The 12,724-nt window shown below is 36.9% G+C and overlaps 1 protein-coding gene across 1 annotated transcript in view; it reads left to right on the top strand.

Moving 5' to 3' along the window:
• CCDC172 (coiled-coil domain containing 172) overlaps positions 1 to 11,539 on the top strand; it is a 19,950-nt gene extending 8,411 nt beyond the window's left edge. Inside the window, exons 7-8 of the mRNA XM_010003958.1 lie at positions 10,589 to 10,676; positions 11,507 to 11,539. Of these exons, the coding sequence (XP_010002260.1) occupies positions 10,589 to 10,676; positions 11,507 to 11,539 (121 nt within the window). The remainder of the gene's footprint in view (positions 1 to 10,588; positions 10,677 to 11,506) is intronic.
• Positions 11,540 to 12,724: the final 1,185 nt, after the last annotated feature.

The following is a 12,724-nucleotide window of genomic DNA, read 5'->3' on the forward strand; positions in this document are numbered from 1 at the left end:
AGCCCTATTACTAACTCTCTTCAACCTCTTACATGGTGTTGAGACAAGGCCAAAATTCCCTCAGCATAAAAATTCATTAGGTTGCAATTTTTTGCATACAGTGGCAGAAACTTTGCATTCAACATAGAAGACATGGTGTAAATAACAGCAGCAATTCTGTAAGACAGCATGTTATAACTCACTCCTTTACATTATTCATTCCATCATCATATATTAGCTTTTGTGATACATGAGGTTGTCAACTTCCTTCTAAATAACATACTTCCTTTGGAGTAGTTTACTGCTATGATGCCATTTAATATTCAAATTGGTGTAATTAGTTTTCTATAACAGGTTTCCTATGTGTAAGGTACAGAAGTAGCAAACATTGCATTACTCTAAATCCCCAGTTCTGCCACAGATTGCCATGAGATCCTAGGCAAATCACTCAAATCCATCTATGTTTGTCTTTCTATGTTAATTTCTATGAAATTAACTCAGCCCTGTGGAAAGATACTTGGATTTATCTGGGTGGAAAACATAACAATGGATAAACTCTATTAATTATTTACAAATCCAGAAAGTATCATTTACAACCAAAGCAAGAAGGATGGTGAGATTTTTTTATTTCGTAAAATGCTTTATTTTATAGTCAAGATAATCTTACATTATTTGTTAATTGCATGTAGTGTAAAATATAAAGTGCCCCTATGTTATTAGCACTATCAAAAAAAGCAAGCACCCCTTGAGGTGTAATAATATATTGAAGACATTGTCTTTAAATTTAATATTTTTTTTTTCATTTCAGATACTAGACAAAATTTATGACAGATTTGCCCAAATTATACTTTTGTCTTGCTCTTTCCTTTGATCTCATGCATACTCAGAAAAGCTCAATGCTTTATATATAGAGAGATGACACTGTACACCTTAACTCTGATGCCAGAAACATCTGCACTTCCATGTCAGCACAAATAAATTGTGCTTTTACATAGAGCCAAGCAAGCAATCCATATTTGTCTACTTCTGTATGTCACAGAACTGTGCTATTCAGAATTATCCCAAACCTTATCAGGCTCATAGAATTATTTTGGTTGGAAAACACCTGTAAGATGATCAACTCCAACCGTTAACCCAGCACTGCCAAGTCCACCACTAAACTATGTCCCTAAGGACCACATCTGCACGTCTTTCAAATACCTCCAGGGATGGTGACTCCACCACTTCCTTGGGCAGCCTGTTCCAGTGCCCTTCTGGTGAATAAACCTTTCCTAATAGCCAATGTAAACCTCCCCTGGCACAACTTGAGGCCATTTCCTCTTGTTCTATCACTTGCTACCTGGGAAAAAGAGACACCCCTCCCCCACTACAATCTCCTTTCAGGTAGTTGCAGAGAAAAATAAAGTCTCCCCTCAGCCTCATTTTCTCCAGGTTAAACAGCCCCAGTTCCCTCAGCCACTCCTTGCGAGACCAGACCCTTCATCACCTTCACTGGCCTTCTTTGGACTCTCTTCTTTGGACACTCTCTAACACCTCATGTAGATTCACTTTTTTTGGTTTGGACTACTGAATTAGAGAATGAAAGGGAATTTGAAGTATTCTATGCTATAAAAAGTGCATGTACCCCCTGGAGATACCTGATTGCCCATCAATACCTGCAAGGAAGTCTTCAAGAAGATGGAGCCAGGCTCTGCACAATGATGCACAGTGGGAGGATAAAAAGCAAACAGGAGAAGTTGAAATAAAAGGGGGTTAGAATTAATTTAAGGAGAAAGAAATATCATGAGGATAATGTAGCAGAGAAAAAGGTTGCTCAGAGAGGTAGCATGGTTTTCATCCTTGAGGCTTTTCAGACACGACTGGATAAAACACTGAGTAACCTGGTCTGACCTTGTAGCTGACCCTGCTTAGGGAAGGACATTGGACTAGATGACCTCTTGACATCTCTTTCAGTCTGATTTATCCAACAAACCAATTGTCACTGTGGATTGCACAAGGGGAAGAAACAGCTCATAGATCAATATATATACACTGGTTTGTGCCTACACTGCTCAGAGGCAGCATTACTTGCAACGAACCAGTCATCCTCACACTGCCTAGCATTTGATGAGATCATATCTGCTCTGGTCCCTTTGTAGTGTCTCTGTGACAATAAGATATAACAATATACATGCATTTTCCATTCAAAATGCATTAAATGCTTAAAGGAGATAAGTTCCCACAGCAGAGTGCTGGTTCAAGATTACAATACCTCACCTGTGCATTGCATACCCTGAGATGTGCCACAGAAGCATTTGAGGGACCACAGCTGCTGCAGTGGGCATGTGCTGCTGCTCCCATGCCAATATCCTCCCTGGAGCAATCCTTGAGCAAACTATCCTGTCCACTCCCATGGGTGCCCTCTGAAGAGAATCTGAAAATAAAAAAGAATTCATGCAGTGTCAGTGAGAAAAAATGAAGTCTGAGGCCCCTGGGGTGAATCAGGAATTTCTCCTGGCAGTCTAGATAGACCTTTGACACTTGCAAAGGACCTTTAGCAGCCAAAGTGCCGACTAGTGCAAACTTACATACACTAGTTTGTATCTTAAAAGGAGTCAGTTTTGGTCATGTTAAAATCATTATTGCATCTATGGTGTTTGAGAAACAACCCTTTTTAGCCTAACAAGATAAGCTCTTTTCTACATCCAGAATCTATGGCAATATTAGAATTTTAGTTTTTAATAAAATCGTATTTAGTATATACAAAGAGAAGAACATTTTGACACAAGCAGTGTGGACCAAAAATACATGTTTTCTATGAAATAAGCACCACATTTATTCTTTTTTTACAGAGCAGGAAACTGCACCACTCTAAATGGTAAAAATAGTAACGTTTTTAATGCTTCCTTGAACAAATGTGAGAGACAGTCAGCATCAATAACCTGATATATGTAGCTCCCAGACCACCCTGTAAGTCTGTTATTGTATCACATACCTAGTCCGAACTTAAAAATCAATATCAAAAGTAGCTGGCAAGGCAAGAATCTTCATTACAATTAAGTATATGTCTTAAAGTAAATTGCATTTCAGCCAAAGACTCTAGCCAGCTAATTCAAATTGCAGCAATTCATCTATGATCTGAGAAAAAAGCCCTATACCATGTCTGCCATTTCATAATTTTTTTTCCCAAATCCATCAAAGAATTACAGAAGGTAATGAAAAGCACACATTGCTAATTTCAACAGCTGTTGGTGCTGCAGTTAGAGGCTTGTTCTAATAGACATCAAATACAGGAAAAAGCTACAGAAAGTTTTAATATTAAGCACAGACATAGTAATGAAAGAAACACTGTACCCTCTTCCTCATAGTAGGCACACTGGACATCCTAAGTCTCATGACACAGATGCATAACTTAAAGACATATTTAAGAAAGAGGGCATTTTTCCAGAAAAGATCTGCAATTAAAACAAAAATACATACTTTAATCATCTGTTCTGCCAATGCCAACCCCTCACACAACACAGCAGGAAAGAATTTTGTCATCAACTCTCTTGAGTCACATTTCACTGGCAGGTAGCAACTAGCATCACTTCAGTGGAACAACACAGGAGTCAAGCAGAGACTGATATCAGTAAATTCCTAGCTCTGTCATTTCACTATTATATTCATTGTAAGCAATATCTATATTAATTTATTCTTCTTTCACATTTTAATTTTAAATTTATGTGTTGCCATATGTAAGGCAACCTAGAAATAATTTTAATTAGAGTTTAATTAGACTAAGAACAGACAGTTTCTACCTGAAACTGATATTTTTCACACTATTCTAAAGATAGACTAAGGATAAATTGTTTCTTTGAAACTTGCAATTCTGTTCTACTTCACAAAAGCAGTAGCAGAAGGGTAACACAAAGTCAGCTTACTTTGTAAAATAGTTCAAGGCTTTGAATACTAGTCTACTTCCCAAAGCTACAGTATTGCTTCTTATACTTCTCCAGTATCAAAATAAGGAAGGAAAAAGTGATGCTTTCTTTTATATAAATCATACATGTAATATGTTCACTAGAGCTGAACAAATGTTCCATGCTAACAGCAGACTGCCTAAGGACACGCATGATTCTGGTGGTTTAAATAAAAATATTTGCAATTTAATTTCCTGTTAAATTTTATAATCTGGAAATATCTATCTCTAGGTAACAGATATGGTTCCAAATGACATTTTTAATGACAGTCTTGATTGATTTTTTTTTAAGCTTTGCTTTTTAATAACACTGCCCAGTGGAACTATTATAGTTTGAATTATGTTTAAATAGGTTTCCATTAGAAATTGCAGTATGGATTTACAAAAAGTAGATCAAATCTGACTAATGATGTCTTTCTTCTATGAGACAACTGATTGGTTAGTCAAAGAAAATGAAAAGGCCATCCATCTAGACATTAGCAAAGTATTTTATGTTATCCTGCATGGTAAACTACTAGTTAACCTGGGAAAGACATTGAAAATTTTGAGTAAGGAAATGACGAATAGTATCAACTATAATAGGTCTGAAAAAGAAATTTTGAGGCTGGAAGAAGGTAACTACAGTCACAGCTGGTCTTGCTTAATGCTTTAAATAATGGCTTTGGAAGATAATGTGTTTTAAGACAGTAGTGTAAAACAATTGAAAGACTCGACCTTTAGTCTGAAGTAACTGAAAAGAGGAGGAATGTAATTATATACAGTGCAAGTTTAGGTACAACTAAGGGCTTCAATAATAGATACCTGGAAGCTAAGGAGATGAGGGGTCTGAGCATACTATGTAATCAAAAGACAACTACAAACATGAAAAGTGTATGTAGCTGAGGAAAAGATAAAAGCAAGCAACATTTCCCACAAAAACAAAACAAACAAAAAAGGTGTAAGAATACTGAGTATATATCTCTCACCTACTTTTCAAGAAAGATGCATTCAACCTGGAAGATGAGCAGAAAATTGAGAGCCCATAATGCAGAAGGAAACAAAGACATCTCTAAAGCCTTACTAGCTCTGAGAAAATTATATAGTTCACCTGAAGCAAAGCAGTACAGTATAGATACTAACTTCAGCAATAGAACAGCCACATTAATACATCCAGATTGAGATATAATTTTCCCTGTACAATAGAAAAATAAAGATATTCGAACTAGAAGGATCACTCACCCATATTTATTTTCCCTGCCTTTCAGTAGGAATTTTACTGATCCCTAGAAACACATTTCAGTGATTCTTGTAAATTTTTTCTTTTCTCTGTAAATTGTTCTTATAGTTCCTACAGAAAGTAGTCTGTATAACTGGCTTACTGTCTGCACAAAAGCAAATCTCATACTTAATGTGTACTTTAATTCAACATGCCTTAACCTTTCCATGATCATTCATCTATAACAATATATTCCTTAAAAACTTCTTGTGATGTTTTGTGTATTTGAGGAATATAAATAAAAACAAACAAACAAAAACCCCTCAAAAAACCAAAACAAAACAACAATAAAAAACCCAGAAGCCAAAACCAAATCAAACATACAACCCCTCCCCCCAGTTTTCAAGACCTATAACTACTTTTTAAAATACTTTCCCGATAGCCTTCATGAAATGTGAGCCTTAATCAGTGATAATTATGTTTATTGCAATCAGCATATGATCCAGAACAGTAAAATCTGAAATTTTCTTATTTTACCTGAAGTGTTTCTATTTGTTTTAACTTACATCTAATTTCCATAGTCATGTAAGCCAGTACCCTCTTGGCTTTCAAGGATTTATTACTGCTACTAGATATTTCTTTATTTTCTGTCCATTTCTGCTCCATGAAGGGACATACTTTTATTATTTATTTGTTCAACTCAAGTCCTTAAGTTTATGTTTTGAGATCCTGTATTCTGTTTAGGACTCAGTTTCTCCCTCAATCAATTGACAGTAGTCTGAAATGTATTGACTTCAGCTGTAGCAGTAGTATTTTCTGTTTAGAGTGTCAGCAAAGTGTAGATACTCAGCAAATTCTTGCACTCATTATAAAAACACACATTAATTTAGTCCCAGTGCTGAATTGAGATTGAATGACCCCAGCATATTAGCTCTACTTTGGCCTAAAGCAATAAACCAAAGTCTTCTATACTTTTCCTCAGTCTCAATAAAGCCTTAAAACCCTGATAAATAAAGCCTTAATCCATGCCTTTTATGATCAAATTCAGAAAAATCAAAATATATACTCTCAAGTTTATATATAAATTATTAGGGTGCTTTGTTTTGTACCATAAACTCTATGTCCCGTATATCAGTGCCAAGCAATTCCATTTTACAATACACTTTAATTTTTTTCCTTATATTTATGGTTAAAAAATAAAATGATGGTCATAAACAAGCCAAAGACAAGAAGGAAAAAGAAAAAAGAAGTTTTACTTGTCTCAGCAAAACATAACCAAGAGACAGCTTGCTCCTTCTGCAACTTCAGCAATAAATAGGCAGGGTCTTCCATCCCCACTTAAAAAACAAAGGTTCTACAAACACATGCTCACCCTGCCTTCTACACATACTATTTCTTCTTTGAGACTTCTTTACATAAAATTATTCCTGGAATGCAAGTTTGTGCTACTGAAATCTTGACCCAGTAACATGAATCTGGATGATTTTCAGGTAAACCTGTTTGCCAATAACATTTTCATCATAGTTCAATTCATAATACCAGCATGTATTGATTTCACAATTTTTTCTCCTATTTGCCTTCTGCATATACAGCTGAAATTCAAGAAAAGTGTGTGTCATCCACAAATGGCAATGACATTTAATAGTTGTGTTCATTTCAAAGCTGCAAAATCAATCATCTTCAGTGATCTCCTTCTTCATCTCCTTGTCACTTCTGGTTTTCAAGAGTAATGGAAAATGGACCATTGGTAGCAGAGTTCAGTCTAGAGCAAACTAGCACCCCCAAAATGCAGATGCTGTTGACCCACCTACTTGATTTAGAGATAGGTTTTACCATTGCTACTTATCTTGAACATTTTTCAAAGGAATGGTCAAACCTCCTTTTACAAATACAGCTGTTCCTTAGAGCCCATTGCTTGTGAGGTTCTAACTTACCAACATGCTAATTCAGTGCCATGACTTTTCTAAAAGATACAGTTTATTATCATCAAAGAGATTGAAATGCTAAAGTAAAAGCAAAGGCTAAGGAGGGCCAAATGCTAATGTGATTTTTCAGATATTTTTTTTCAGAGATTAATTTTTTAACATAGTCATAAGGAGGGTATAATTGTCATATTAATCCTTGGTCTGGCACAAGGTACATCTCTTTCCATTTCCAAAGGTGACAGAAAACCTGCCCTCCATCTAGACAGTATGGTTTCATGAATAATTGGTTTGCACATTCAATCTGATAGTGGAAAGATGAATATGAATATCCCGCTTATCTTAAATGTTAAATGAAAAAGCTCAATCTGCTTCCAGGTTAAGCCTTTCTTTTAATGGTTCCATTGTCTCACATTCCTTCTGGTAAAACTTCATCATTTATTCAGTAACTCAGGCGTCTCGAATGCATTAATTGTGTAGACTGTAACCTAACAGACAGCTCTTGTTTTGTGAGTATAAAATTCCTGGCACACACTGTAATTATCTAGATTCTAAATAAGAAAGAAGGAAGACCTGAAAGCAGAATCAATTGATTAATGTAAAAATTAAACACCACATTTGACTGAATGTCTTTTATCACCACTACCCCATGCTATGTAAGCAGTTGTTCTGTTATCACAGTTAAAAGTTTTATAAAATATTTAAAATACTTTTTTAAAACTCATATGCAAAACATTTCAAAGGAGATCATTAATAGTAATTAATTCACAAACCCAAGAAACAGATAAGCAACTTTTACTGCTTATATTCTGATTGTTCTGTCTTTAGTGTAGACCTAACATGGACAGGTATCACTTTTAGCTGACAACTAGCAAACAGACTATAGATCACTTTTACAATGTTAAGACAATGGGGGAATATTGTCTCTGAGATTAAGACTTTTCCCTTTTCCTAGAGTAAAAAGGGACTGGAACACCTGCCTTACAAGGAAAGGCTAAGAGACCTGAGGCTTTTCAGTCTAGAGAGGAGAAGACTGAGGGGGAATTAGGGTCATGGTATCACACTAAGAGGGAACACAGAGAGAAAAAAAAAAAAAGATGAGGAAGCAAGGCAATGAAGTTAAGCTGATTTAATCAAGATCAGAAGCTGATCTTAGACCTTGAAATTAACTCCTCTCAATGAAAAGGAGTACTTTACTGCAGTAAAGTAGTACTGGTACTACAGTACAGTGAATTTTGTATTTCTTCAAGTGTAGTTTAGAATATCCTTTTGTTCAAACACTTGTATGCATTATGAATGCAGGAGAAATATTCCTGGAAGAAGAGGTCATTCTTCCTTTGTAATACAAATACCCAGAGCTCATGCAGTTTCTCATACACTGGTGGCAAGATATTCACATTTTCATTATTTTGATATGGCAGAGAGGTGGGATGCCATCCGGAGGGACCTGGACAAGATGCAGAAGTGGGCCCAGGTGAACCTCATGAGGTTCAACAAGGCCAAGTGCAGGATCCTGCACCTGGATTGGGACAACCAGAGATATGAATACAGGCTGGTGGAAGACATGCTAGAGGGCAACCCTATGGAAAAAGACCTGGGGGTACTAGTGGATGAAAAGCTGGGCATGAGCCACTGATGTGCAATTGCAGCCCAGAAAGCCAGTCACATCCTGGGCTGCATCAAAAGACGTGTGGCCAGCAGATCGAGAGAGGTGATTCTGCCTGTCTACTCTGCCCTCGTGAGACCTCACCTGGAGTGCTGCATCCAGCTCTGGTGCCCCCAACACAAGAAGGATGTGGATCTGTTGGAGTGTGTACAGAGGAGGGCAATAAAAATGGTCAGAGGGCTGGAGCACCTCTTTTATGAGGACAGGCTGAGGGATCTGGGGTTGTTCAGCCTGTAGAAGAGAAGACTCTGGGGGACCTTATAGCAACCTTCCAATACCTGAAAGGAGCCTGTAAGAAGGCTGGGGAAGATCTGTTCAGTAAGGCATGGGACAAAGGCTAATGGCTTTAAGCTAGAGAAGGATAGATTTAGGTTGGACATTAGGAAAAAGTTCTTTAATATGAGAGTGGTGGATCACAGGTTGCCTAGAGAGGTGGTGGGGGCCCCATCCCTGGAGCCATTCAAAGCCAGGATTGATGGGGCTCTGAGCAATCTGTTCTAGTGTGCGATGTCCCTGCTTATTGTAGAGGGGTTGGACTAGATGACCTTTAGAGGTCCCTTCCAACTCAAGACATCCTACAGTTCTGATTTCCCATAGGAACAGCAAAATTTACTTTACAGTGCAGTCTTATGCTACTATTCTAATGCTATGTGGTGACTAAGATATTCCTCTCACATTAACCTTAAAATTTTACTTTAGATAAAGCCTTTTTTTTGTTGTAGAAAATAAACTCTATCTGCAGTAGAATAGCTAAAGAGGTGCATCATCTATATAATAGGGTTAAACAATTTATTCCCTATTGTAATATATAAAAGAGAAAGTGGTTGCTACCTCCTCTTTCATCTTCAGAAGAAACAAAGTCTTGCTTTGATGCATCAGTTTAGCTATTTAATAAGAAGCAGAATATATAATTTTCCTCCTTTTTTCAGTCTGTCTGTGTGTCCTAGAATAGTTGCATTGTTTGCTGAAACTGTATTAAGGGTAAGCAACTTCAGCTTTCTCATTACGCTTTTCTTCTGACAGACATGGAAATACTCAGTATAATCTCATCACCTTGTATTCATCTGACTGCTAAAAGCTCTGGCACAGATTTCTCTTGGCCTACCAAGTATTAATTTAAACCACTACAGTCACTGACGTGCAAAGTTTAGGTGCCTTCTTTTAGCAGCACCAAATGCCCTTTTGAATTAAAAATTCGCTGTATTAAAATTAGTCCTTATTAGTCTCATGTATTAGTCCTTAGAAAAGTTAGAGAATTCCTGGCTGACACTATTGAGAAAAAAACAGTAAGTACTGAAGGATAATAAGAGCAGTGGGGAGGGAAGAGCAGCACCAGCAAAGGAGTCTGCAGAGGGATATGGAGCAATGATTGCACAGGAATGGCTGTACAGGGTCAGACACAGGACCCATCCAACGCAATATTCTGTCTCCACTACTGGCTACAAGTCAGTATCCAGGGAAAATAAGAACAGTAACATATGGTACTCCTTAAGTATCAACATTAAAATTCACATGTTTAAATAAGGAAAATTATTACTAATGAGGCCATAAATCTTTCACGGTTTATAGAAACAACATGGTCCAGAAATTTGCCTAACAAAGTACTTAGTCAAGATACACTTTGCAAAAAACCGACATGTCATTTTATGAAGTTACTCACGTTGCCATCACGACTGCCAGTTCTGAATGGAATCCAACAATAGTGTGGGAGAGCAGCACAGAGAACTGCCAAGTCCAAAACTAGCAGACTTAAACCCTGCCCATGCAAATAGATCAATGAGGATTTTCTCATGTAAGTCAAACTGACAATTGGGACCAAGCTGGAAAAAAATAGTTACACAAGCAACAGTTCTGTGATGTGAAAATATATTTGGTTTTGAACACAGGCTTAAGAAAGAATTGGAAAATTACAAAGATGATGATTGGGAAAGTATCTGTGAGACTCTTCGTACAGAAGTTGAAATTCTGCAAATGGTAGGCAATTTTCATCATTTATTTCAAGTGCTTGATAATTGTAATTGTAAAGGTGTAATTTGATATGATTAGCAGTGGGTTTAGATAAGCAGGGGTGTTTCTATGCTATGTACACATCCAAACATCCTGCAATTATTTGTTTTAGCCTATTTCCAAATATTCAGGAATATAATTTCTCTCAGAAAAGCAAAGCACAGAAAAGAATGTAAAGGTGTATTTTTAGCACAAGAAGGACCCATTTGATGAACTTGAGCTACCAGTTTATTGAAAGCTGCCAAAAATTATGTATTTAGGAAGTAAAGCTAAATTAGTATTTATCTTCAGCTGTCAGTTAAATGAAAGATGGGAATATGGAGACATAGGATTATAATAGCATCTTTTAATGTAATATTTTATTTTTTCCACTCACAAATTCCTTACAAAAACTTCTTGAAGTCTTTTTTTTTTTTTTTAATGTCAATCCTAGCTTCAAATTTCTTGATGGTCAATGTGTGTCACAATACAAAGAGAAAATATGTTTTGAAATCCCATCTTTTAAATTAAAGAGGTTTTAAAGATTCATTTCAGAGCCCCTGATTGAACTGCAGGCAGATGCAGCTGCCACGAGCACTAACAGCAGAATAAAAGTCATGGGAAATTTGTATTACTCACTTCTATGATGTGTTTTAAGTTTCTGTTGGAGGAACATAACTTACCTAGACCTTATCTGCTAATTTTATCATGCTTTTCAAACTTCTGAAACAAAAAGAAATCAGCTCAATGTTTAAAAAGTTCTCTGTAAAGAACATGCTGAACTAATTTTCTGTGATTCAATCCTTACTCTTTTGCAGAATCTATCACAAAAAAAGTCTTCAGACAAGTGAATAATAAATGGCATGATCAGCAGTGCCATGAAAGCCAGTCTTTGCATATTTTAAAACTACTTTCCTCAAACTTTATGTGGCTTGCTTCTATTTTATGAGTTGTTTCATCAAACCACAGTTGGTATCTGCCTTTACTTTTTATTAAAATAAAATTTTATTCATTTAAAAGCAGTGGGGGGTTTGCGTTTTATCCTCAAGTTCAACAGCTATTCATCTTTAGTTCCCTCTTTGTTGCTCACAAATGGACCAAACATAATCCACCACACATCAGCTGAGTTCCTATATTCACAGATCTAGTTTCTATGCACTGCTTTGTGGAATGAACGCTCTCCTGTCTTTAAGGTAGTGATGTGGTCTTCTTTGAGAGCAATGTTGCTGTTACCATCAAGAAATACTTCACAGGAGCTGCAGTTACTTAGTTTATACTTTGACAATGCAATCTGTAACAAGCTCTCTGAAGCATCTCAACTCCAGCAATGATAGTCCAGAATAGTTTCCAAATCTCTTGAGCAGTAGATTCCTCCAGTGATTGTAAGCCAGTCCATTACTTAGCATTGGCTTCTGATTATATGAGAAGATTACATGGGAAGTTTTCTTCCTCTCCCGCAACCCACAACATACTGAGTGCTAGCTTCAGCACTTGACAGAAAAGATAAATCTGTTCTCTACATGAAAGTCCACGTTTCTAGAGAACTGGTGGATTTCCACTCAACACTGAATACTCATCGTTCAAGCATGTAGGATGTGTAACTGCTACAGCAGTTCCCAACCTTATGGTAGGACCTGGCTTTATGATTCAAGTGCTTACAATAGGGCCACATAAAAACATTCACTCTGCTCAACCTCAGTCCACTCTGTGGTCACTGTCTCATCACATCCAACTGTGTATGCAAAAAATTTTGTATCTGCTTCCCAACTAGGGGGTGAGATGGATAATTGCTCTTCACTAATTTTTCTACACCCAGAGCTCTCTGGGCTACTGAGGGTGTCTGTCACAGGTAAAACTGCAAAAGATGTTTTACTGAGAGGAATAAATCACTTTTGGAAGCTGAGCAAATTCTGCCTGTGTTGGAGGAAGTTTTTCCTCCTTTTGGGACACAGCTGCAGTTTGAAGTCTGGCAAGTTTCAATCCGCAGCACCGGCATCAAAGAGTGTTCTGATCCACTGGGTTAACTAGGATAATTC

This window comes from Chaetura pelagica, unplaced genomic scaffold (genome assembly GCF_000747805.2).
Source record: "Chaetura pelagica isolate M959 unplaced genomic scaffold, ChaPel_1.0 scaffold248, whole genome shotgun sequence".
In the NCBI taxonomy this organism is placed as follows: domain Eukaryota; kingdom Metazoa; phylum Chordata; class Aves; order Apodiformes; family Apodidae; genus Chaetura; species Chaetura pelagica.